General features: G+C 42.1%; 1 protein-coding gene across 3 annotated transcripts in view; it reads left to right on the plus strand.

The window, feature by feature from the left end:
* Positions 1–25,868, plus strand: part of LOC115160143 (E3 ubiquitin-protein ligase rnf213-alpha) — a 93,840-nt gene that overhangs the window by 20,865 nt on the left and 47,107 nt on the right. For 2 of the 3 annotated variants that reach the window (XM_029710499.1, XM_029710501.1), the window contains 27 exons: positions 4,083–4,295; positions 4,603–4,795; positions 4,895–4,950; positions 5,053–5,206; positions 6,628–6,756; positions 7,329–7,427; positions 7,520–7,642; positions 8,416–8,590; positions 8,688–8,861; positions 10,695–10,847; positions 11,038–11,621; positions 12,990–13,149; positions 13,421–13,638; positions 13,734–13,871; positions 14,759–14,917; positions 15,045–16,323; positions 16,905–17,086; positions 18,089–18,244; positions 18,351–21,926; positions 22,008–22,132; positions 22,220–22,321; positions 22,442–22,566; positions 22,687–22,809; positions 24,505–24,563; positions 24,673–24,826; positions 24,927–25,068; positions 25,237–25,434. In XM_029710499.1, coding sequence (XP_029566359.1) covers positions 4,083–4,295; positions 4,603–4,795; positions 4,895–4,950; positions 5,053–5,206; positions 6,628–6,756; positions 7,329–7,427; positions 7,520–7,642; positions 8,416–8,590; positions 8,688–8,861; positions 10,695–10,847; positions 11,038–11,621; positions 12,990–13,149; positions 13,421–13,638; positions 13,734–13,871; positions 14,759–14,917; positions 15,045–16,323; positions 16,905–17,086; positions 18,089–18,244; positions 18,351–21,926; positions 22,008–22,132; positions 22,220–22,321; positions 22,442–22,566; positions 22,687–22,809; positions 24,505–24,563; positions 24,673–24,826; positions 24,927–25,068; positions 25,237–25,434 — 8,949 coding nt within the window. The remainder of the gene's footprint in view (positions 1–4,082; positions 4,296–4,602; positions 4,796–4,894; positions 4,951–5,052; positions 5,207–6,627; positions 6,757–7,328; positions 7,428–7,519; positions 7,643–8,415; positions 8,591–8,687; positions 8,862–10,694; positions 10,848–11,037; positions 11,622–12,989; positions 13,150–13,420; positions 13,639–13,733; positions 13,872–14,758; positions 14,918–15,044; positions 16,324–16,904; positions 17,087–18,088; positions 18,245–18,350; positions 21,927–22,007; positions 22,133–22,219; positions 22,322–22,441; positions 22,567–22,686; positions 22,810–24,504; positions 24,564–24,672; positions 24,827–24,926; positions 25,069–25,236; positions 25,435–25,868) is intronic. The other variant, XM_029710500.1, reaches the window with a different exon arrangement.

A 25,868-nucleotide genomic window follows, 5' to 3' on the forward strand; every position in this document is an offset into this window, starting at 1 on the left:
TATTTTCACAGTGAGAATCATGGGCGGAATAGCTGCCGGTGGCATGAAAAGGTTTTTGATTAATAAATAAGTTGTTGGTGTGATGAGGGCTTGACCACTCACTGAGCAATCAACGATCCCCATTGTTCCCTATTGCTTAATACTGCTTGCCGTTGTCTGAAATTGTGGAGATTATTGACGGTCTTTGCTTTGTCATCAACTCCAATTTGGCTGAAGGGTAAAGTTTATTCTCGTCCTAGTCCAGTGTGGATTGATAGGCTAATTTTTAAATAGCATCATGCTAAATAGGTTTGGCGTGTTTCTAGTCCACATTGTTGTAATTGGCTTCAACGTGTAGTCTAGGCATAAATGTCTTTACGCATCACACAGACGTTACTTCTCTCCTAAACAGATTGCCAGAGCTGTTGGTGACATTACCTCTCTCCTAAACAGATTGCCAGAGCTGTTGGTGACATTACCTCTCTCCTAAACAGATTGCCAGAGCTGCTGGTGACATTACCTCTCTCCTAAACAGATTGCCAGAGCTGCTGGTGACATTACCTCTCTCCTAAACAGATTGCCAGAGCTGCTGGTGACATTACCTCTCTCCTAAACAGATTGCCAGAGCTGTTGATGACATTACCTCTCTCCTAAACAGATTGCCAGAGCTGTTGATGACATTACCTCTCTCCTAAACAGATTGCCAGAGCTGCTGGTGACATTACCTCTCTCCTAAACAGATTGCCAGAGCTGTTGATGACATTACCTCTCTCCTAAACAGATTGCCAGAGCTGCTGGTGACATTACCTCTCTCCTAAACAGTTTGCCAGAGCTGTTGGTGACATTACCTCTCTCCTAAACAGATTGCCAGAGCTGTTGGTGACATTACCTCTCTCCTAAACAGATTGCCAGAGCTGCTGGTGACATTACCTCTCTCCTAAACAGATTGCCAGAGCTGTTGATGACATTACCTCTCTCCTAAACAGATTGCCAGAGCTGTTGGTGACATTACCTCTCTCCTAAACAGATTGCCAGAGCTGCTGGTGACATTACCTCTCTCCTAAACAGATTGCCAGAGCTGTTGATGACATTACCTCTCTCCTAAACAGATTGCCAGAGCTGTTGATGACATTACCTCTCTCCTAAACAGATTGCCAGAGCTGCTGGTGACATTACCTCTCTCCTAAACAGATTGCCAGAGCTGTTGATGACATTACCTCTCTCCTAAACAGATTGCCAGAGCTGCTGGTGACATTACCTCTCTCCTAAACAGTTTGCCAGAGCTGTTGGTGACATTACCTCTCTCCTAAACAGATTGCCAGAGCTGTTGGTGACATTACCTCTCTCCTAAACAGATTGCCAGAGCTGTTGGTGACATTACCTCTCTCCTAAACAGATTGCCAGAGCTGCTGGTGACATTACCTCTCTCCAAAACAGTTTGCCAGAGCTGTTGATGACATTACCTCTCTCCTAAACAGATTGCCAGAGCTGCTGGTGACATTACCTCTCTCCTAAACAGATTGCCAGAGCTGTTGATGACATTACCTCTCTCCTAAACAGATTGCCAGAGCTGTTGATGACATTACCTCTCTCCTAAACAGATTGCCAGAGCTGCTGGTGACATTACCTCTCTCCTAAACAGATTGCCAGAGCTGTTGATGACATTACCTCTCTCCTAAACAGATTGCCAGAGCTGTTGATGACATTACCTCTCTCCTAAACAGATTGCCAGAGCTGCTGGTGACATTACCTCTCTCCTAAACAGATTGCCAGAGCTGTTGATGACATTACCTCTCTCCTAAACAGATTGCCAGAGCTGCTGGTGACATTACCTCTCTCCTAAACAGTTTGCCAGAGCTGTTGGTGACATTACCTCTCTCCTAAACAGATTGCCAGAGCTGTTGGTGACATTACCTCTCTCCTAAACAGATTGCCAGAGCTGTTGGTGACATTACCTCTCTCCTAAACAGATTGCCAGAGCTGTTGATGACAATTACCTCTCTCCTAAACAGATTGCCAGAGCTGTTGGTGACATTACCTCTCTCCTAAACAGATTGCCAGAGCTGCTGGTGACATTACCTCTCTCCAAAACAGTTTGCCAGAGCTGTTGATGACATTACCTCTCTCCTAAACAGATTGCCAGAGCTGTTGGTGACATTACCTCTCTCCTAAACAGATTGCCAAAGCTGTTGGTGACATTACCTCTCTCCTAAACAGATTGCCAAAGCTGTTGGTGACATTACCTCTCTCCTAAACAGATTGCCAGAGCTGTTGGTGACATTACCTCTCTCCTTAACAGATTGCCAAAGCTGTTGGTGACATTACCTCTCTCCTAAACAGATTGCCAAAGCTGTTGGTGACATTACCTCTCTCCTAAACAGATTGCCAGAGCTGTTGGTGACATTACCTCTCTCCTAAACAGATTGCCAGAGCTGTTAGTGACATTACCTCTCTCCTAAACAGATTGCCAGACTTGTTGGTGACATTACCTCTCTCCTAAACAGATTGCCAGACTTGTTGGTGACATTACCTCTCTCCTAAACAGATTGCCAGACTTGTTGGTGACATTACCTCTCTCCTAAACAGATTGCCAGAGCTGTTAGTGACATTACCTCTCTCCTAAACAGATTGCCAGACTTGTTGGTGACATTACCTCTCTCCTAAACAGATTGCCAGACTTGCTGGTGACATTACCTCTCTCCTAAACAGATTGCCAGACTTGTTGGTGACATTACCTCTCTCCTAAACAGATTGCCAGACTTGTTGGTGACATTACCTCTCTCCTAAACAGATTGCCAGACTTGTTGGTGACATTACCTCTCTCCTAAACAGATTGCCAGACTTGTTGGTGACATTACCTCTCTCCTAAACAGATTGCCAGAGCTGTTGATGACATTACCTCTCTCCTAAACAGATTGCCAGAGCTGTTGATGAAATTACCTCTCTCCTAAACAGATTGCCAGAGCTGTTGATGACATTACCTCTCTCCTAAACAGATTGCCAGAGCTGTTGATGACATTACCTCTCTCCTAAACAGATTGCCAGAGCTGTTGATGACATTACCTCTCTCCTAAACAGATTGCCAGAGCTGTTGATGACATTACCTCTCTCCTAAACAGATTGCCAGAGCTGTTGATGACATTACCTCTCTCCTAAACAGATTGCCAGAGCTGTTGATGACATTACCTCTCTCCTAAACAGATTGCCAGAGCTGTTGGTGACATTACCTCTCTCCTAAACAGATTGCCAGAGCTGTTGATGACATTACCTCTCTCCTAAACAGATTGCCAGAGCTGTTGATGACATTACCTCTCTCCTAAACAGTTTGCCAGAGCTGTTGGTGACATTACCTCTCTCCTAAACAGATTGCCAGAGCTGTTGATGACATTACCTCTCTCCTAAACAGTTTGCCAGAGCTGTTGGTGACATTACCTCTCTCCTAAACAGATTGCCAGAGCTGTTGGTGACATTACCTCTCTCCTAAACAGATTGCCAGAGCTGTTGGTGACATTACCTCTCTCCTAAACAGATTGCCAGAGCTGTTGGTGACATTACCTCTCTCCTAAACAGATTGCCAGAGCTGTTGATGACATTACCTCTCTCCTAAACAGATTGCCAGAGCTGTTGGTGACATTACCTCTCTCCTAAACAGATTGCCAGAGCTGTTGGTGACATTACCTCTCTCCTAAACAGATTGCCAGAGCTGTTGGTGACATTACCTCTCTCCTAAACAGATTGCCAGAGCTGTTGGTGACATTACCTCTCTCCTAAACAGATTGCCAGAGCTGTTGGTGACATTACCTCTTTCCTAAACAGATTGCCAGAGCTGTTGGTGACATTACCTCTCTCCTAAACAGATTGCCAGAGCTGTTGGTGACATTACCTCTCTCCTAAACAGATTGCCAGAGCTGTTGGTGACATTACCTCTCTCCTAAACAGATTGCCAGAGCTGTTGATGACATTACCTCTCTCCTAAACAGATTGCCAGAGCTGTTGATGACATTACCTCTCTCCTAAACAGATTGCCAGAGCTGTTGGTGACATTACCTCTCTCCTAAACAGATTGCCAGAGCTGTTGGTGACATTACCTCTCTCCTAAACAGATTGCCAGAGCTGTTGGAGAAACTGATAGGCATTGCGAAGGAGGAGGGGATTCTAGTGATTCCCATACTCCATCTTCTCAAAGGTTCCTCAAAACCCTTTGAACCAATCCCTGTCACAATCACACCAAGTTGCAAGACTTGGGCAGGTCTGCAAAATACTTGGGCAGGTCTGCAAAACGTGACCAACACTTCACTGAACAGCAAGGACAGCAGGTACCATATTTTTCTCCCATTTTCACGTAGGCAAATATTTGTGACTATCGGGGTTGGGGTCGGTTCCATTTCAATTCGGTGAATTTAGGCTGTAAAAAGAATTCTCATAGAAAAGCATTGAGGAAAATTTGAATTAGAATCTGTTTAGGCCTAGTGAATTCACTGAATTGAAATGGAATTAGCCCCAACCCTGGTGACTATCTCACCAGATAAAAGTGAATCCTTTACTTAGCTTAGTTTAGCCCTCTTACTTTTTTGTGGGGGTGGGGGAAACGATGCTAATAACCCTTAACTCCTCAATTTTTAGAACAATGTTGAATCTCATTAAAGCCAATGGACATTTAGTGGCGATTGACAGACTAGCGAGCCGCTCCTGGATGTGTCTACTGACCGTAGACGATCTGGTAGAATACAGCTCCGTCATTAAAGTTGAGCTCCTGGACATGCTTGTTGTTTTTACTGTGAAGGCTCCTGTGTGTGTATCAACCAGCAACAACGGGGTGAGTTAAAAATCACTACTGTAGTTGAAGAAATTGTATTGTACTAAAGAAACGCACGAAGAATGGTTCTAACTTAAATGTTATTTTCATGCCCTACAGAATTTCACTGCCACTCTTTCACATATTCAAAACCATCTTAAAGAGCAAAAATACAGGTGATTGACATACTTGTCTAATGAGTTTGTTTCAATATTGTCAGTTTTGTTTCTTTTAATGACAGTTGAAAACTACACATCTTTTTTTTTTTGTTGCTGCAGTTCTTTCAGTGATGATTATGGGAGTGAGTGCTTGGCAACAACAGTGGAATTGCTTAAGAAGATATGCAATGGAGGCCGATCCTCAAAATGCACAGCTATCCCTGTAGACTGTGTGAGCTTGTTAGTCTCAGTATCAAACTTTTCCCAGTCCAAGGTATGTAGAAATGATATTACTGTTACCATTATTTAATCAGGAAGGTTAAGGAGAACACATTCTCTCGGACAAAAAACAATCTGATGACCTGACCGTTCTCTTTCACAACAACAATATATAAAGCAATGCTGGCAATATACTGTCCGGTATTAGAATGATTTTGAACAATTCACTTGTTGGAGACCTAATGTCAGGCAGTGTCCATGTTATGTTACATCGCTGTGTTACATCGCATGTAATAATATCATAAAACAATATATTATAAACTGGCTGGTTCCAGTCCTGAATGCTGATTGGCTGACAGTCGTGGTATATCAGACCATATACCACGGGTATGACAAAACATTTCTACTGCTCTAATTTACATTGGTAACCAGTTTTTATCGCCAATATACCACGGCTAAGGGCTGTGTCCAGGCACTCCGCGCTGCGTCGTGCCTAAGAACAGCCCTTAGCCATGGTACATTGGCCATATACCACACCCTCTCGGGAGCTTATTGCTTAAATAAATACTAGCATATATCCTCAGCAGTCTTGACTCTGAGGTAATGGAACCAGTGTCTTTTAAACCAAAACCATTGGCACCGGTGTCTTATTAAAATCACATAGTGTGTTCCTAGTATTAGACTTAATGGGATGTAGACTATGTCCGAATACTCATACTAGCGTTCTAAGGTATGCATTTTAGGTATGCGAAAAGCAGAAAGTTTTGTATGCTTTAAATGCCAGAATGTCATATTCATTTCGGCTTTTCGTCTAGTAGAATTCACTGCACACTAAAAAGACGATAGTCTTTCCAGATTCACGTGTTTGACAACAGATAAAGGGGACACGCTGAACCCAAAATGTATGAATGGTGGGAATCAACACAGTTCTGCGTTAGATGAGGAATTCTCAGGATGCCAGTGTGTTGATGATATGTGTTGCTTACTGCATTTGTTTTTACTGAACAGAAAGTGTGTAATGTAGTCGTAGGCAAGTAGTAGGCATGACACATTTTGGACACAGCCATTAGATTTCCTACTGCCAAACAATAATTACGAGACTTTTTATAGACTATAGATTTTGTTTGACATGTACTAGAAGCACGGGGGGTTGTTCATGAAACCTGGTTGTCAAATTTATTGGTGGCTTGTATACAAGGATACCATCCAATCAATCAAATCTCAAAATCTTAATCACATTTTCTTATCACTTTTATAAACAGATGGATATGATTTACTTGTTTTGAACTAATCCTTGTGTTTCTGTATTTCCTAAGAGTAAAATCCTATCCTGATATCAGTGATCCCTCAGACCATTGCACTAGTCATGCAATCATTTCCAGAGATATGTGTGACTTAAGATTAAAACGGTTAAATTTCTAACTTTTTTTCTTCTTTTTTAACTGTAAATTTTGAAAATCACTTTTTTTTTTAAAGACATGTGACCTGGGAGAAGACCATATCTGTTCGAAGAATCTGAGGCTGCTGTCTGAGTCGATCGACATAGTCAGATCCTGGATCAGTACGACCTTCAAAGACAAGTTGCGCGATACATCAGAGATCAAGGTGAGAGAATTACTAAACCTTTTTATTGCACAGATTATGGGCCACGCATTTTTTTAATAAGAAGCTACATTGTTAATGCAGTAACATTTTACTTGCATACAGGTGTGTCCGTGTTATGTTTACATGGCATGTAATAATATAATTTTAAAAATATATTATTAACTGGGTGGTTCGAGCCCTGAATGCTGATTGGTTGTCAGCCGTGGTATATCAGACCATATACCACAGGTATGACAAAACATTGTATGCATGTATGAGCCTTTTATATTTTATTATAATAAGAATTACGTCTGTCTTTGTGGTAACATTTCAACTGACTTAAAACAGCTGGTATTTAGTCAGGATTTCTCTTATAAGATGTTAGAAAGGGGTCATACATCACACGTTTCATAATGTATCGTACATGCTAAATAAATATATCATTAAAATAAAAAGTTCATGTATTACGTTCATGCCAGATTCATTAATGCCGTATGTTGTCTCATAGCAGTTTTTTAAATTTAAAAAGTAAAAAGTATTATTGTACGTGCATTTGTTAACCACTTGTTCTCCTTATTGGTTATGATTCACAGATGTGGAATAGCATCATCTCTCATAGTTTTGTAAATGTGGATTTCACCAAGAAATGGAGACAAACTTTCTGTACGGATTTAGAGGGCAAACTTAAACAGGTGTGGATCTACTACAAAGAGCATTTGATTAACTCTCTTTATTATACGAGTCCAGTGGAGATGTTTTTGATTTGTTAAAAACACATTTTCAGATCTCCTCTCTGGATCAAATAGCGATATACTGCTCAAAGATGGAGGAACTGGATAGCTGTCATCCTACTGTGACTTGTAGTATTGAGAAATGTGCTCTTGAAGCTGTCCCCTCATTGTGCCAGGTATGAGTACTCCTCAAGTAGTCCAAATAGAAACCTTTAAATCCTCATATTTCTGCACACTTTTAAATGAACAGGAAAAATGTGTTTGAGATGTTTGCTGGGGCCTAATGCTTACAGGAATACTTTTGTTGGTAATAAATACAGGTAACTGCCAAAATAATGGAAACACTTGAGTAAATTAGGTTTTCTGGCAGCTGTGGTGTGGAGTGCATTTTCCTGGAATGGTTTAGCTTCACTCAACCCCTTAGAGGCCAAGGTAAATGCCAATAAATACACAGCCATTCTGAGTGATCACTTTCAGCCCATGGTGAATCATTTCTATCCTGATGATATCTTCCAGGATGACAATGCCCCCATCCACAGGGCATGAGGGGTCAATTAATGGTTTGATGAGCAGGAAAACGATGTAAATCATATGCCATGGCCGTCTCAGTCTTCAGATCGCAACCCCAATTTAACACTTATGAGAGATTTTGGAGTGGGGCCTGAGACAGCGTTTTCCACCATCAAAACACTAAATGATGGTATTTCTCAAGGAAGAATGGTGTCACATCCCTCCAATAGAGTTCCAGATACTTTAAGAATCTATGCCAAGTGCTTTGAAGCTGTTCTGGCAGCTCGTGGTGGCCTAACGCCCTATTAAACACTATTTTGGGGGGGTTCCTTTATTTTGGCAGTTACATGAATGATTCAATGTAGGCATATGCACATGCTGCATTACAAATGGAAAATAATCTTGAACTAATGTAATTTGAATGATTTTTCTCACACAGAGCAAATCAGAGGGGAAACTCTTTGAGAGGTTTCAGATTAACAGGAAGTTTGGGAAACTCATCTCAGCCATAATCCAGAAAACCTGGCCAAGAGATAACCATGGAAACAAGGACGAGGTGGTCTTTCAACACCTCATGACTTGGACTGCAGCCAAGAATATATTTGAACTACATGGTACTCACACTTTCCTATTAACCATTGTGTAGCTCAAACACTTCATCCATTCAAACACTTAAAATGTACTGTGTGTCGTTCTTTGTGTGTCGTTTAGGTGCTGATGAAAAGCTGATTGAGCAGGTCTCTAAAGAGGCCAAGGTCAAAATTACTGAAGCAATCTCATCCTTCAAAGTCATTTGTAACCAGCTGATCAACGGAAGCATCAAGATCCAACTGCTCAACGACATCTTAGGAAAGAAAGATACTTTCACAGAGCTGATGGCGATAGGTATGGAAGGTTGTGTGTTCTGTCTTGGGGCAGCAGGTAGCCTAGTGGTTAGAGCGTTGGGCCAGTAACTGAAAGATTGCTGGATCGAATTCCAGAGCCGACAAGGTCAAAATGTGTCGTTCTGCCCCTGAACAAGGCAGTTTAACCCACTGTTCCCTTGTAAATAAGAATTTGTTCTTAACTGACTTGCCTGGTTAAATAAAGGTTAAATAAAAATATATACAGTGAGGGAAAAAAGTATTTCATCCCCTGCTGATTTTGTACGTTTGCCCACTGACAAAGAAATTATCAGTCTATAATTTTAATGGTAGGTTTATTTGAACAGTGAGAGACAGAATAACAACAAAAAAATCCAGAAAAATGCATGTCAGAAATGTTATAAATTGATTTGCATTTTAATGAGGGAAATAAGTATTTGACCCCCTCTCAATCAGAAAGATTTCTGGCTCCCAGGTGTCTTTTATACAGGTAACGAGCTGAGATTAGGAGCACACTCTTAAAGGGAGTGCTCCTAACCGCAGCCTGTTACCTGTATAAAAGACACCTGTCCACAGAAGCAATCAATCAATCAGATTCCAAACTCTCCACCATGGCCAAGACCAAAGAGCTCTCCAAGGATGTCAGGGACAAGATTGTAGACCTACACAAGGCTGGAATGGGCTACAAGACCATCGCCAAGCAGCTTGGTGAGAAGGTGACAACAGTTGGTGTGATTATTCACAAATGGAAGAAACACAAAAGAACTGTCAATCTCCCTCGGCCTGGGGCTCCATGCAAGATCTCACCTCGTGGAGTTGCAATGATCATGAGAACGGTGAGGAATCAGCCCAGAACTACACGGGAGGATTTTGTCAATGATCTCAAGGCAGCTGGGACCATAGTCACCAAGAAAACAATTGGTAACACACTACGCCGTGAAGGACTGAAATCCTGCAGCGCCCGCAAGGTCCCCCTGCTCAAGAAAGCACATATACATGCACGTCTGAAGTTTGCCAATGAACATCTGAATGATTCAGAGGACAACTGGGTGAAAGTGTTGTGGTCAGATGAGACCAAAATGGAGCTATTTGGCAGTAACTCAACTCGCCGTGTTTGGAGGAGGAGGAATGCTGCCTATGACCCCAAGAACACCATCCCTACCGTCAAACATGGAGATGGAAACATTATGCTTTGGGGGTGTTTTTCTGCTAAGGGGACAGGACAACTTCACCGCATCAAAGGGACGATGGACGGGGCCATGTACCGTCAAATCTTGGGTGAAAACCTCCTTCCCTCAGCCAGGGCATTGAAAATGGGTCGTGGATGGGTATTCCAGCATGACAATGACCCAAAACACACGGCCAAGGCAACAAAGGAGTGGCTCAAGAAGAAGCACATTAAGGTCCTGGAGTGGCCTAGCCAGTCTCCAGGCCTTAATCCCATAGAAAATCTGTGGAGGGAGCTGAAGGTTCGAGTTGCCAAACGTCAGCCTCGAAACCTTAATGACTTAATGCCACCAAGTACTAAGTCATGTTTTGCAGAGGGGTCAAATACTTATTTCCCTAATTAAAATGCAAATCATTTTATAACATTTTTGACATGCGTTTTTCTGGATTTTTGTTGTTGTTATTCTGTCTCTCACTGTTCAAATAAACCTATCATAAAAATTATAGACTGATCATTTCTTTGTCAGTGGGCAAACGTACAATATCAGCAGGGGATCAAATACTTTTTTCCCTCACTGTATATATATATTTTGAAGGCTTGTGATTGGCTGTTTTTCTGCTCATGAGGAAATGGGTAAGTCATAATGACATTAATGGCTGTGATATGCTTGTTTGGATCTCAATGCAGATTGTCTATCTTTGAATGAGAAGTGCAAGAACCGTGCCTCCGTGGAAAAGCTTCTCAATCTGAGGTCTGAGGAGGCTGGAGCTGTCAACCATGAGAAGGAGCTGGTGGAAATCTTGCTCACCATGAGCCGCAAACTAAAGGAACACATCACAGGTGTGTGTGTGTGTGTGTGTGTGTGTGTGTGTGTGTGTGTGTGTGTGTGTGTGTGTGTGTGTGTGTGTGTGTGTGTGTGTGTGTGTGTGTGTGTGTGTGTGTGTGTGTGTGTGTGTGTGTGTGTGTGTGGGAGACTGGGAGAATCTGATTGTAATAGCAAAATCTTTACTGTTTTTATGTGCCATTGCAGTTTATTTTGGGGACATGGAAGAGAGACAACTGACCAACATCGAGGACATGACCTTGGACCAGTTCATGAAGGTTCATCCATTTGACCAGCCCTCCTCTGGAATGCATGGTGTCGTTACGTACTTTGATCTGGATCAGAGCATGCGACAGATGGCAGATGTTTGGCACATGTTTGGAGACAGCCACATATTCAAGATGCTGTGGGAGAAACAGACCAAAGACTTTGCGTCTGAAGTTGATTCTTTAGTAACACCAAAGGAGGTAACCAATGGTATTTTTAGACCTTGCTACACTAAATACAGGAAGTACTACGAAGGTCTGAAGAATGGCAGTCTCAAGCTTAAAAAGGTTGATATCCTCTTCAATGACTACAAGGGCAAATATGAAAAGCTGGCAATGGATTTCGACATCATGTGCAGACTTAACAAGTCAGATAACAAACACTGGATCAAGGAAAGGATCCAGCAGATTGAGCAGTACCATGGCCTTCACTTGGCCGTGAAGTCTGCAAAAGTTATTATGAAGGTCAAGGAGACCCTAAATCTTCGAGGCGACTTCAAGGCCCTACAGACACTGCTAGACATTGTAAGGAGCTGATTTCTGAATTCAAATTGTCTACATTTTTTGTGTGAAAAACTCCCCATTTTAGTTTTTTGCATGATTTACTCAAAACCCATAGTGAAATAGATTGACTCTAAACGTGAAATAAGGGGTAATCAACGAGGGCAGGGGGAGTCCTGGGTAAATAACCCTTGATGAGAAGCGCTCCCGGCACGTTGCGGAGGGGCTGACCTAGCATGTAGTTGGGTTAGTTCCGCAGGACTCAACAGAGCCCTGAGTTATATAACTCGTACACCATGGCTGTTGCCACAGAAAACAATACTAACGCACACATTTGCCAGTAGAAAAGTAATTCAATTGAAATAATTCATTGTGTCCCTACTCCCGAGTGGCGCAGCAGTCTAAGGCACTGCATCTCAGTGCAAGAGACGTCACTGCAGTCCCTGGTTCCAATCCAGGCTGCATCACATTTGGCCGTGATTAGAAGTCACATAGGGTGGCGCACAATTGGCTCAGCGACGTCTGGGTTTGACCAGGGTAGGCCGTCATTGTAAATAAGAATTTGTTCTTAACTGACTTAAATAAAGGTAAATAAATAAAAAAAGATTCTGTGAACATCCGCTGAAGCTAGCTAGCTAGCTAACTAGTTATCAGAGGGAACACGTGGTAATGTTTGACGTTCAGTTTCACCTCTTGGCAACATTGTAGCTGTCTAGACCGAGGTGATTCATATGGCTCCTGGACCACAAACCAAATGTGGCAGAAAAAAAACATGACAGAGCTTGTCAAAAGTAAATGAATGCTAGCTAGCTAAATTCATCTGCATCCTCTGTCCACATTGGTCTTGCATTTAAAATATTTGGTTTGTGTAGATAGCAAAGTCGTTTGTAGCTAACATTGATGCCAATGAATCTAAAGGCAAATCAAATTTTATTTGTCACATACACATGGTTAGCAGATGTTAATGCGAGTGTGGCGAAATGCTTGTGCTTCTAGTTCCGACCATGCAGTAATATCTAACAAGTAACCTAACAATTTCACAAGTAAAGTGGGTTTTGTGAATGGATATTGTACATACAGTATTTGGGCACTTTTTGGGGGGGTTGGAATTTCTTCTTAGCTGTGGAATATAATTTTTTTGCCAGGTGTTTATTTGAAAATAATCAACCACCGGCCAATCATAATAGAATATTCCCGCCAAGCTGTGGGAAATGCACACTACTCAAGTCAAGCTAGGATTAAGTGTGTATAAAGTTAGCCTTTTGACTTTTCATCTGCATTCACTTTTATTGAATTGCTTATAGTTGTTGTACACCACAACATAAACCAGTGGTAACTGAACAACAATGGATCCAGGTACATTTCTCAGCCTTTTTCATCTTCTGTTCTCAGATGAGCGCAGATTTGAATGAAGAGCACCTTGATCAGATTGACAATGACCTAATGCAGGCCAAGACAGATCTGGTGGACATCACAGAGCCTCGCAGACTATGCCTCTTGGAACTTGGCCACGCAAAAGATTTTGTCATCTGGGTTAAAGAGGCCCTGAAAGGTAAAGAAGAGGCTTATGGTTAAACATCTTCGTTACTCTAATACAGGGTTTCCTAAACTCTGTCCTCGGGATCCCAAGGGATGACCGTTTTGGGTTTTGCTCTAGCCATACACAACTAATCATCGAGTTTTGATCATTTGAATCAGCTGTTTAGTGCAAAAAACAAAACGTGCACCGCTTGAAGTCCCGAGGACTAAGTTTAGGAAACGCTGCTTTAATACTTAGAAAAATCTGTAAAATATATCTGCATTGATTTATATTTATTTTACAGATATCAATGAGCTGAAAGTGTTTGTTGACCTGGCCTCCATCTCTGCCGGGGAGAATGATCTTGATGTGGACCGTGTGGCCTGTTTCCACGATGCCGTTCATGGATACTCCCCATTGCTCTTCGAACTGAAGCAAGATTCCGGTTTTCAGACCGTTAAAGAGGTGATGAAGAAGCTCTGGAGAACATTGGATAATGATTGCAACCTCCCAAAAAAGCTGGTGAGATGAACATTTAACATAAAAACAACGACCGTTTTTTAATAATCCATTTTAAATAAACAGTCAATGTCTGACACTTAATTCTCTGTTTGAAGCATGACACAGCACGACACTTGGAGTGGTTGAAAACTGTGAAGGATTTCCACGGGTCTGTGGAGCTGTCCTCCATCTCCTTAGCAACCGCCATCAACAAAAAGGGCGTCTACACCATCAGTGCACAGAACCAAAAGAAGGTAGACAGTATTACCATGTAATATACTGTATGGATAACATTTTCGTCAAGAAAAAAAAAATACAGATCTGCAATGTGATTTAGGTTCTATCTTAAACAATGTGCGTGAGATGGAGGCCATTACATGATGCCATTACCATGTGATGTATTAGGAACTACCTGCTATCTGACGGGCAAAACGTTGGACCCCCTATATGTTGTAGTACCACAAGGGGTTCTAGACTGTTTTTTTGTGTAACTAAATTTCACAGATAAGATGATATGTACAGATATAAAGCCCAACAGACCAATGAGCATCTGACTTTCCTGAAGTGTAAAGAAACCTCAATTTTAAGAATTTTGTGTGAAAGTAACACAGATACATTATTCTGTGTTCATTCTGAAACATTAATGGAATATTATGTGTGTTTTTATTTTTTTTAATTAACATTGTTTAAACATCATAACAACTGGACAGATTTTGTGTTTTAAAGAAACCGGTCTTATGTAATGACCCACAGCCTAATTAATGTGTTCACAATCTACTTACATGTTTTGGGAATGTTTAGAGAACACAAAACATTTCAGTATTTAGTCAACATACCCCAAGTTACACAGTTTTTTTGCGGAAATCAAATCAAAAACGTGACTTATCCATTTCCTCATGAGCAGAAAAACAGAGCCAATCACAAGCCTTCAAAATATATATACAGTGAGGGAAAAAAGTATTTGATCCCCTGCTGATTTTGTACGTTTGCCAACTGACAAAGAAATGATCAGTCTATAATTTTAAATGGTAGATTTATTTGAACAGTGAGAGACAGAATAACAACTAACAAAAAATCAAGAAAAACGCATGTCAAAAAACAGTAAAATGTATCCCTCTGTGTTGCTTTATTCTCAATCAAGTTGAGTCTTGAGACTTCCCTGAAGTTACACATCTCTGAGGAACATGGTGAGGAACAGGAGATACGTGCCTACTCACTGGAGGACCTGAGGGAGCTGCAGAACAAACTCATGCTCATGTCTGGTAAAGGGGACCAGCCTGAGGTGAACCGCTTTTCAGAGGTATATCCCAATATTTCAAAAAACGTTTTCAGATACTACTTGGTAATGTTGTTGTGCCTTAATTTAACTAGAAGGAACATTTTGATATTTTCAGTTATAATTGAGCACTTTGTGTTCGTTTTCTTAGGTTTTCGCCAGTGTCCAGAGATTGGCTGTGGCATTCATTGCCCTGTTTACAGCTGGGAACCCCCTGTTCCGAAACTGGAAAGCCAACATCAACTGTAATTCACTCAGTGAGGAGGCTGACATCATCATGGACTTCAACCTGGGCAGTGTTGTCAGTATGATTACGGTGGAGGGCAACATCGTGAATCAGCTTCCTGAGCTGTGCAGGAAGCTGGAGAAGTGTCTGAAGTACTGGAATGACTTTATGGACAAACAGAGATCCCACCATTACTACCTGAACTACTACAATGCAGAGCAGATAGTCTACCTGTGCAGTAAGCTGACTCAGCAAAATGTGGCCGATTTTGAAGACCAAGTTCTCATGATGCTGTCGTTCGTCAAACCCAACTGCACAGCCTCTGATCTGAGGCAGTCCCTCCATGCGCTGCAAAGTGAGATCCTCACCATACAATCAGAGCAAAATGAGGAAATTGAATGTCATACCTTTGTTGAAGTGTCAAGCAGCAGAGAGAGAAGTCCAGATTTTATGGTGAAGTTGATTCCTCTATCCGACAACCTGCCAAGTCTCATCGAACAAGAAATTGGCTCAGGAAAAGTGAATCTGATTTGGAATGCTTACATGAGAGACATGAAGAACTTTCTTCCAGACACTCTTGATGTCAGAAGCTTTGGAAGATTTTTAGAAATACTGGCCAACAAAAAGGAATATAAATATTTGCCCAAAAAATGGAACAAAAAAACAATTCAAAGGGATCTGCCCAAGGGCCTAGCTATTGGGAGCCCAAACCTTATTGTTTGCCCTCACGACGAGATCCTGGCATCTTGCATCTCCGTTTACATGAGTAGTGAATGTCAGCCATTGCCTACATATGATGAGGTGATACTGTGTAACTCTACCACACCTTTTGAGCAAGTGGAGCTGTTCCTCAGGCGCTGTCTCACCCCAGGCTACAGAGGACAGAAGATTTACACCATGCTCTACGGGGATCAGCTGAGTTATGAAGTGAGCTCCAAAACGGAGAGGTTTTTCAAGAGTATCACAATGCAGTGCCGGAAAGACTACAGGCTTGTGATCATCTGCAGTTCGGATCGAGAGCACACCTACCTTCCCTCAGCCTTTAGCCAGTACAGGTTACACATGGTACCCCAGGAACCTCTGATCATGATTCAGCGTTACCTGAACAGACACTATACAGTTCCAGCAGATCAGACCAGTGCTGCTGCTGTATTCAAAGACCGACAGTTTGTTGGAGTTGTGTCGTCCGAAAGAGCAGGAGTTGGTCAGTATATTTTGTAGACATTTCCGCTTGCAAATAGTACAATATGTAGATAATGTCTGCAGAAGTAAGTCATGTATTGAAGCGACTTTAACCCAACATCTAGCGACCTCATCAAGAGGTTTGGACGGTTAAGGTGTTGGCTTGGCAGTTGCTGGACCAGGGTTTAAGTCCCGGTCGGGGCTACCCCTACCCCAGAATTTGTTACAGTTTAATTTTCTGAACATCATTTGACACTAATAAGTAATACAAAAACAATTATTTCACACACATCTCTTTACAGATGTTTGTTTTAGGGTTATGATAAAGTAAGGAAGTAGTGCTAAGCTAGGTCAGATAGTTTTAAGCTGTTTTTCTTTAAAAACAACAAGGAAATTATTGAAACTGTCACTAAAATGCTACATGTAGCTCCTGAAGATGTGTGGTTGGCTAATTTGTCTTTCTTTAAAACGCCTAACTATTCAGCTTGTTTGGTTCCTCTGAATAATAACGTGTGTGATTGACTAATTTGTCTTTATTTAAAACGCCTAACTATTCAGCTTGTTTGGTTCCTCTGAATAATAACGTGTTGTTGATCCTTTCAGGTAAATCCCTTTATATCAAGAGGCTATTTGAAAAACTGAAGGACATCTTCATGAAGGCTACAGTGCTGAAATGCATTCGCTTGATCAAGCCGACGGTTGACGAAAATGTCATTCTTCAGTCTCTCCTCAACAACCCTGGGAAGAAAGAGCTGACCATCTTCCATTTTGATGTCACATCTACGGTAGTTATATTGGGGGGTATTTATTAAAGCTAGTTAGGTTTTCTCATGTGGGGGAAAAAAAATGTTTGTGCCTCTGAAATTGATTATTATAATGTTATTGATTAACATTATTTGATCATGTTTATTGTAGACAATAGCCCTTAACCTAGTTATGGTCTTCTTTTGAAAAATAAGTTTACATGCACCATTAAAATCAACAACCGCCAATATTCCTGTTTAAATGATGAACCGAATACCCCTAATAAATTCTGTCCACAACAAATGAATCCCTGGTAGTGGTTCAACAGGCACTTGAGAATTTTGCCTTGTATGCTTTAGGAAATTATTTTCTGCCGATGTTCCCACAACAATCATTTGTGTGAATTGCCTGCTATCTTTTAGTTTTGAGCTATGATGTTTTCACATCAAACACTTATTTAATACAAACAGTGACTTGTAAAAGATGTTGAACTACAATAAATCTAACTTCCTGGAAAGACAAAAGCTGAGCAGCTGATAGGTAAGAAGTTCTGATGAGCCTCTGAACTGCTGTAACGTGTGCTGAGCAGCAAGACAAAACACACAATTGATGACTTGTGTCATTCTCACAGTTACTGGTCCTAATGGCCGTGGCTGGCGCTGAATAAGCTCTGTGTGAGGTCATGGATCAACTACCGAAACTGTGGATTATGATAGGAGGATTTGATAGGAATAGGCGTGACTCTCGCTCACGCATAAAATCTTGATGCTTCATATATCCGATTCGAGTTAAAGTCGTTTCGGACGTCAATGTCCTTCGTCTGATTGCAATAACATCCAAACTCGACACTGTGATCATAGGGCTTCACAACAATCATTAAAGTTTGTCTACAAAAATAATCGGAGTGAAATCGTATTGTATACCCGGCATAAAACAACTGAAATTCTTGATATACTTGAATCTACTTTGAACTTAATTACATTTAGTCTTTTTTTGTAAATTCATTTACCCTCCATTGTTTTTTTTTATGCAATGTTTAACAGGTACGTAAGGGTCTTGATGAATGTCTGTTTAAACTGCTGGTCCTGGGCTATTTGATGGATTCTGAAGGAAGGATGTGGAAATGCAGCAACAAGCAGTTGTATGTGATTGAGATTCTACAGTCTACCGTAAACCAGCACAGAAATGAACCAACAATGGTATGCTTTTTAAAGACTATCAATGATAATTTGTTATCAGAGACTGTAATCAATGTACATGTATTTCTTGATTTTCTTAATCACACTTCTCCTCTTCTCTTTACAGAAAGCACCTGTCAACTTTACCTTCCTGGATGTGTTCCCAAACGTCTTCTGCCGCCCACCCAATGAGATTCTAGAGCTGGAAATGAGGATACAACAGGATCCCTCCATTACGAAGCCTGAAGACCCACTTATGGATGACCAAGAGTTCAAGAGTGACGCTTACCAACGACCATACCAATATCTGACACGATCCCATAATCACATCAACTTGGACAGATTTATGTACAGTGGAGTTGAAGGGACCCATGTCAAATGTCTCCAGTTGCTCCTTCTGTACTGTGGAATTAAGGACCCCTCATGGGCGGAGTTGAGGAATTTTACATGGTTCCTAAACCTTCAGCTGCGAGACTGTGAGACGTCCGTCTTCTGTGACGCCTCTATCACCGGGGACACTCTTCAGGGATTCAAGAACTTTGTGGTGGAGTTCATGATTCTAATGGCCAAAGATTTCGCTACTCCATCACTCAGCATCTCTGACCAGAGCCCTGGGAAACAGCAGATAACCGGAATACAAGAAGAAGACTTGGCACCCTTCCGGATCAGAAAGAGATGGGAGTCAGAACCACATCCCTACATCTTCTTCAATGATGACCACATGTCAATGACCTTCATTGGCTTTCACCTTCAGCCCAATAAAGAAAACTGGGTAGATGCCGTTGATCCATCCACAGGGAGTGTGATCAAAAGAAACATCATGACAAAAAAACTGTTTGATGGCCTGACGCTACAGAGAGTCCCTTTCAACATTGATTTTGATGAACTGTCGAGACAGGATAAAATTGAATGCATTTGCAATGTTATGGGAATCCGGCAGCATCTTGATCCTGATGAAACATATGAGCTTACAACTGACAATATATTGAAGATGCTGGCAATTCTCATGCGGTTCAGGTGCAGCATCCCTGTTGTAATCATGGGGGAGACAGGATGTGGGAAAACGAGGCTCATCAACTTCCTCTGTGAACTACAGAAGAGAGCGGTGACCACTCAGAATATGAAGCTAGTCAAAGTGCATGGAGGAACTAGCTCAGATATGATCTACGCCAATGTCAGAGAGGCAGAAGCCATTGCTTATAACAACAAACAAAGCTATGGCTTTGATTCTGTTCTCTTCTTTGATGAAGCCAACACAACAGACGCACTCAGCAGTATTAAGGAGGTCATATGTGATCATACTGTAGAAGGAGAACCTTTGCAATCCCAATGTGGCTTGCAAATCATCGCTGCATGCAACCCTTACAGAAAACACACAGATGAGATGATTCACAGATTGGAGACAGCTGGCCTAGGATACAGAGTCCGAGCTGAAGAGACAGATGAAAAGTTGGGGTCCATCCCGCTCCGCCAGCTGGTGTACCGAGTCCAGGCCTTGCCCCCAAGCATGATCCCTCTGGTGTGGGACTTTGGACAGCTCAATGATCACACTGAAAATATGTACATCAAGAAAATTGTCAAGAGGGTGGTTCAGACCAACATGATCAATGTGACATATGCAAGTTGGATCACAAATGTCCTGTCGGCTTCACAGAGGTACATGCGGAAAAGGAAAGATGAATGTAGCTTTGTAAGTCTCAGAGATGTGGAGCGTTGCATGCAAGCTTTTGTCTGGTTTTACAAAAACCATAAGATGCTACTTGCTGATTTGTGGGAGTTTGAGAGAAATCAAATTGCAGAGAGGCGTAAACAAATCCGAAGAGATCCAGTCTTGTGGTCTCTGGTGATGGCAGTGGGCGTGTGTTACCACGCCTGCTTGGAAAACAAAGAAGAGTACAGACAAAATATCTGCAAGTATCTCACAGGAGTATACACCCCATTGAAGGTGATGCAGGAAATCTCACTCATGCAGGATCTTTTCCTGAGTGGAGTGCCGCTGGGGGAAACAATTGCACGAAACAATGCTCTGAAAGAGAACGTCTTCATGATTGTTATCTGCATTGAGCTAAGAATCCCTCTCTTCTTGGTAGGGAAACCCGGGAGTTCTAAATCTCTGTCTAAAACCTTGGTGGCAGACGCCATGCAGGGTCAAGCTGCACACTCTGACCTCTACAAAAGGCTGAAGCAGATTCACCTGGTGTCCTTCCAGTGCAGCCCTCACTCTACACCAGCGGGCATCATCAACACGTTCAAACAATGTGCTCGTTTCCAGGAGGGAAAGAACCTGAAGGAGTACATATCTGTGGTGGTGCTGGATGAAATTGGATTGGCTGAGGACTCTCCCAAAATGCCCCTGAAAACCCTCCATCCTCTGCTAGAAGAGGGTTGCATTGATGATGAGCCATTACCACACAAGAAGGTTGGATTCATTGCCATTTCCAACTGGGCTTTGGACCCCGCGAAGATGAACAGAGGGATCTTTGTTTCACGCGGTGACCCTGACGAGAAGGAGCTGATTGAGAGTGCAAAAGGCATATGCTCGTCTGACACAATGATTTTGGAGAAAGTCAGAGATTTCTTTCAACCCTTTGCCAGGGCTTTCCTGAAAATCAGTCCAGAAAAAGGCAAAGGTTTCTTTGGTTTGCGTGACTACTACAGCTTAATCAAGATGCTTTTCGCAATTACCAAGGCCTCAGAGCAGATCCCTAGTGCAGAGAAAATTGTGGAGGCGGTACTGAGGAACTTCAGTGGAAGAGATGATGTGGACGCGGTCACAGTCTTCACCGAAACACTTAAGATCAATCCAAATCTGGAGAGGATCAGTGCCATTGAGCTTGTGAGACAAAACATCTCAGCTCAGGAGGAAGACTGCCGCTATTTGCTGCTACTGACCAAAAACTATGCAGCTTTACAGATCCTGCAGCAGACCTTTTTCTCAGAGAGCTGCCAGCCTGAGATTATCTTTGGGTCCAGCTTCCCCAAGGACCAAGAGTATACTCAGATCTGCCGCAACATCAACCGAATCAAGATCTGCATGGAAACCGGTCGAACCGTCGTGCTCTTGAACTTGCAGAACCTCTACGAAAGTCTCTACGATGCTCTCAACCAATACTACGTCTGCTTAGGAGGACAGAAGTACGTTGACCTGGGACTGGGGACCCATCGTGTCAAATGCAGAGTGCACAAAGACTTCAGGCTCATTGTCATTGAGGATAAAGAGGTGGTCTACAACCAGTTTCCAATCCCTCTTATCAACAGGCTTGAGAAACATTACCTGGATATCCATACTGTTCTTAGTAAAGAACAAAGGGAAATTGTTGAGGACTTGGAGAGATGGGTTGGGCAGTTTGTAGATCTTCGACAAAGCTCACCTGCGCCACAGACCTACAAGTACCAACCACCTGATGTTTTCATTGGCTTCCATGCGGACACGTGTGCCTCGGTGGTTCGTCAAGTGACAGAGAATCAGAGGGGAGACATGGACATGCCAGACCAACAAAGAAGAGTACTAGATGAGGCCAAACTCATCCTGGTGAACTGTGCCACTCCAGACTCTGTGGCTCGGCTGGACTGCACAGGGCTCTCTAAAGTGGAGATCGACCATCTGACCAGGTTCTACTATGAAGAGAGGAAGCACAGCTCTTTGGCTGACTTTGTCTGCCACACACAACAGGTTGAGCAGAGCCCTTCCTGCTTCATAGAGGTAATTAGTCGTAGTTGAATGTGTACAGTATATTCTACGTCTTATTTATCCACCCCTTAATTTTTACCTTAACTTCCCCAGGTGACGACATTTTCCAGACTGTTGACAGAATCGGATATTGGACCGCTGAAGGAGGTGGTGCACAATGTAGAGCTCCTGTCACTACAGCAGTTTGACACAGAGCTCTCTTTCCGCAAGAAGATCAGGTTGACTTATTTTAAATGTTTTAGTCTGTAAATCATATATTTAGTGTTGTTTATTTTCTCCAGTTAACATAGTTGTTTTCCCCCTAGAGAATTTCTGACACCTGGAGATGCATCTAGCAATAAACTACTCGTTATTCAGTCAGATTTGGATGAAGCATCCCACAATGCAAGTGTCATTGCATCTGCAAAGTAAAGTCAATATAGTTTCATAAATATCTGCAAATAAATTAAAACTAGGGTCAATCTAATTTCATAAATATCTGTAAACTAAATGAGATACTATCTGAGAAAATTTGTCATTGTTTTCAGGTACTCTGCCATAAATGAAATCAACAAATCAAAACAAGAGGAGATTGAAGGCAAGGTGTTTGTCTACTTCATTACCAAACTGTTAAGATTGGACAGTGGCACTTCCTTTGTTGGATTTTGTGGAGGTGAGATGATCTTATCAATACAGATTTTAAAGCCTGTTGTGATTTTTTTTTTAAATTGCAATTATAACATGGAATCAGAAAGTGTCAATAAAAAGCTATTGGGTAATTTTCTGCCAATAGGCCCCTGGAGGTCCGTTCACATTGACGACCTCAGAAGATCCAAAGATATTGTGTCGGATATCAGAGTCTTGCGGAACCTTGCCATCTGTCAACTGTTTGAAGAAAGGCAGGATCAGCCTCAAGGTAAAAAAAAAAAAAGCTTTGTGTAATTATATAGATGACCGGTTATGAAAAGCCTTCTGACACTGAGCGCGGCTACACGCACACAATAATGAGATTATTGTGGATAGTCAGATTAATATAATAGTTTGTATAAAAACGTTTACATGCTTTTCAAGAAGAAAGATTTCTTTAATAATCCTGTTTACATGGACATATCTGAAATCAGGCCACCTGATGACACACTGATAAATGCAGAAAATCAGGGCAATCAAAATAAAAGTTCTACCTCAGCGACTGTTGTTTTTTGGGAAGCATATTTTATTCTGAATTTTGATATATAAAGTTTGTATATGAAAACTACTTCTAAGACATACATTTAGTTGTTCTGAAAACACACCACTCGCGCTATAGAGGGAGGCTCTCGGCTGGTGCTAGCCCATGCACAGATCAAATGCACCGCTGGAATGCAGATTTAAGGTGTTAATATGTCCTAATAGTTTTAAAGATTGCTCAGAAAACCAGGGCTTTTAATCAGCGTATGCTTACTTCGATTTTGACCTTACACCGATTTTAAGTTAAGCAGAGTAAGGTTGTTCACATGACTGTTGCATAATCTACCTACTGCCATAAACAGTTTAATATCAAATGATTGGTGTGCATGTAAACGTACTCATTGACTCCTGAGGTGATGACCTGTTGCACCCTCTATACCAGGGTCAGATAATAACCATGTAACAATAACAATAATATAATAACTTATAGAGGGAGGCTCTCGGCTGGTGCTAATAATAATAACCATAGTATGCTGGTCATCGCTGATCGTCTTGAATGTGTTGAATAACGATAAGGACTTAATGGCCACACGTACTCTTTTTTTTATTTTATTCATTTTCTCCCCAATTTCGTGGAATCCAACTGTTAGTTTACAGTCTTGTCCCATCGCTGCAACTCCCGTACAGACTCGGGAGAGGCGAAGGTCGAGAGCCGTGCGTCCTTCCGAAACACAACCCAGCCAAGCCGCACTGCTTCTTGACACAATGCCTGCTTAACCCGGAAGCCAGCCACACCAATGTGTCGGAGGAAACACTGTACACTGCGACCGTGTCAGCGTACATTCCGCCCGGCCCGCCACGGGAGTCGCTAGTGCACGATGGAATAACAACATCCCTGCTGGCCAAACCCTCCCCTAACCCGGACGACGCTGTGCCAATTGTGTGCCGCCCCAAGGGTCTCCCGGTCGCAGCCGGCTGCGACAGAGCGTGGACTCGAACCAGGATCTCTAGCTAGCACTGCGATGCAGTGCGTTAGACCACAACTCCACTCGGGAGGCCCAAGGCCACATGTACTCTTAAATCTCCACCCAGCACAGCCAGACGAGGACTGCCCCCACCCACTTGGAGCCTGGTTCCTCTCTAGGTTTCTTTCTTAGGTAACCGCCTTCTAGGGAGTTTTTCCTAGCCACTGTGCTTCTGGCCTCCACATTGCTTGTTCTTTAGGGTTTTAGGCTGGGTATCTGTAAAGCACTTTGTGCTGTTGATGTAAAAAGGGCTTCATAAAATAGATGTGATTGTCTACTTTGCTCCGCATTTACATCAAAGTATAATTTCATGATCTCATCCCATGTCAGGAAGTACTAACTGAAATCTGTAAAACACTTCCCCTAAAAAAAAAGTTTGTTGACTTACAATTACAAAAACGTTCTTAAATTTTGGCCAGGTTTGGATGACATGTATACTGGGACAGATAAACATGACATGGAATTTGAAGGCCAAACAGTGAGTAATATCCAAATTCATCTGCAATTTGATAGACTGATCACGCACAAATATATTTAGTTTTGTTTTGGAGCATTTTCATTTTCCTTGGGCTCTCTACCTTCTGCAGGGCTGGAAGGATGTCCTGGACACTACACTGTTGCTGCGTAGCTGTGTGCAGAGCGCAGTGGGCATGCTCAGAGATCAGATGGAGGGTGGGTTCCGCAACACCAGGAGAGTGGAGATCCTGCTGACTCTCCTGACCGACGACGAAGAAAAACGAGGTAGTAGAGCTGAGCAACAGTTATTCCGTTGTTTTTTTTGGGTTTTTTTGTAATACTATCTGTTCACATTAATCCGACTGTTTTCTAATTCACGTTTAAGGAACAGCTGGATTTCTGAGAATTCTAAAGAGACGTCTCCACTCCTCACTGGAAACCCGGGAAAAAAACACCAACTTAACCAAAAACTGGGTCATTAGTGAGGCTTCCAACATTGATGCCTTGCATGAGGGAGGAACATTTAGGTGAGCGAGCACTATTCACCAACGAATTGAGAGACACAAACCTCATCCATATGCTTGTGTGAAAGATGTTTGAAATATTTACAGGGAAAATAATTTTCTAAACTTGAATAAACACAATGTAGCTGTTTACTCAGTAGCCTACTAAAGCTAGTTTTGTGCTTTTAACAGACAAACCCTATGGAAACGAGTTCAGGCAGTGGTCATTCCACTTTTGGCACAACTGGTCTCTGTCATTGACCGTGATGGTAATCTAGACCTCCTGCTGGACACCAACTCTGAAGAGCCAATAAAAAGATTGTGGTTAGACATCTTTGCGGACGATAAACTACTTGATGTTCCCTTTCCCTATTCTAGTGTGGACAGCAGGTAAGTGGCCTCAGTGACAAGGAGCATTGTCTTCTATATGGTCTTATTCATTGTGAAAATGTAACATTTTCCTTTTAATATATATATATTTTTTTAATTGGACGACATATCAATCACGTACAGTATGTATGTTCTTCGTCTCGGCACCCAGAACCAAACCTTGTGGCGTGCCTGTCTCTGCTCAGCTACTTAGAAATGTTTATTTCGCTTATCCTACATCTTCTATACAGTATATTGGCCATTGACATTCATTTACTCACCATGGCTGGTCTATAACCTAAATTAAAGGATAAGTTAGCTTTCTTTTCCTTTTGTTTTGCCAGGTGTCACTTAGTTTTGAGAAACTTACCCCATCAGCGATAGGCTTATTTTGCAGTTTGGGGGCAATGGATAAAAACATGAACAAAGGCTCCAAAAACACAGAAATACGTCCT

The sequence above is a fragment of the Salmo trutta genome, chromosome 23 (assembly GCF_901001165.1).
Source record: "Salmo trutta chromosome 23, fSalTru1.1, whole genome shotgun sequence".
Classification (NCBI taxonomy): Eukaryota; Metazoa; Chordata; class Actinopteri; order Salmoniformes; family Salmonidae; genus Salmo; species Salmo trutta.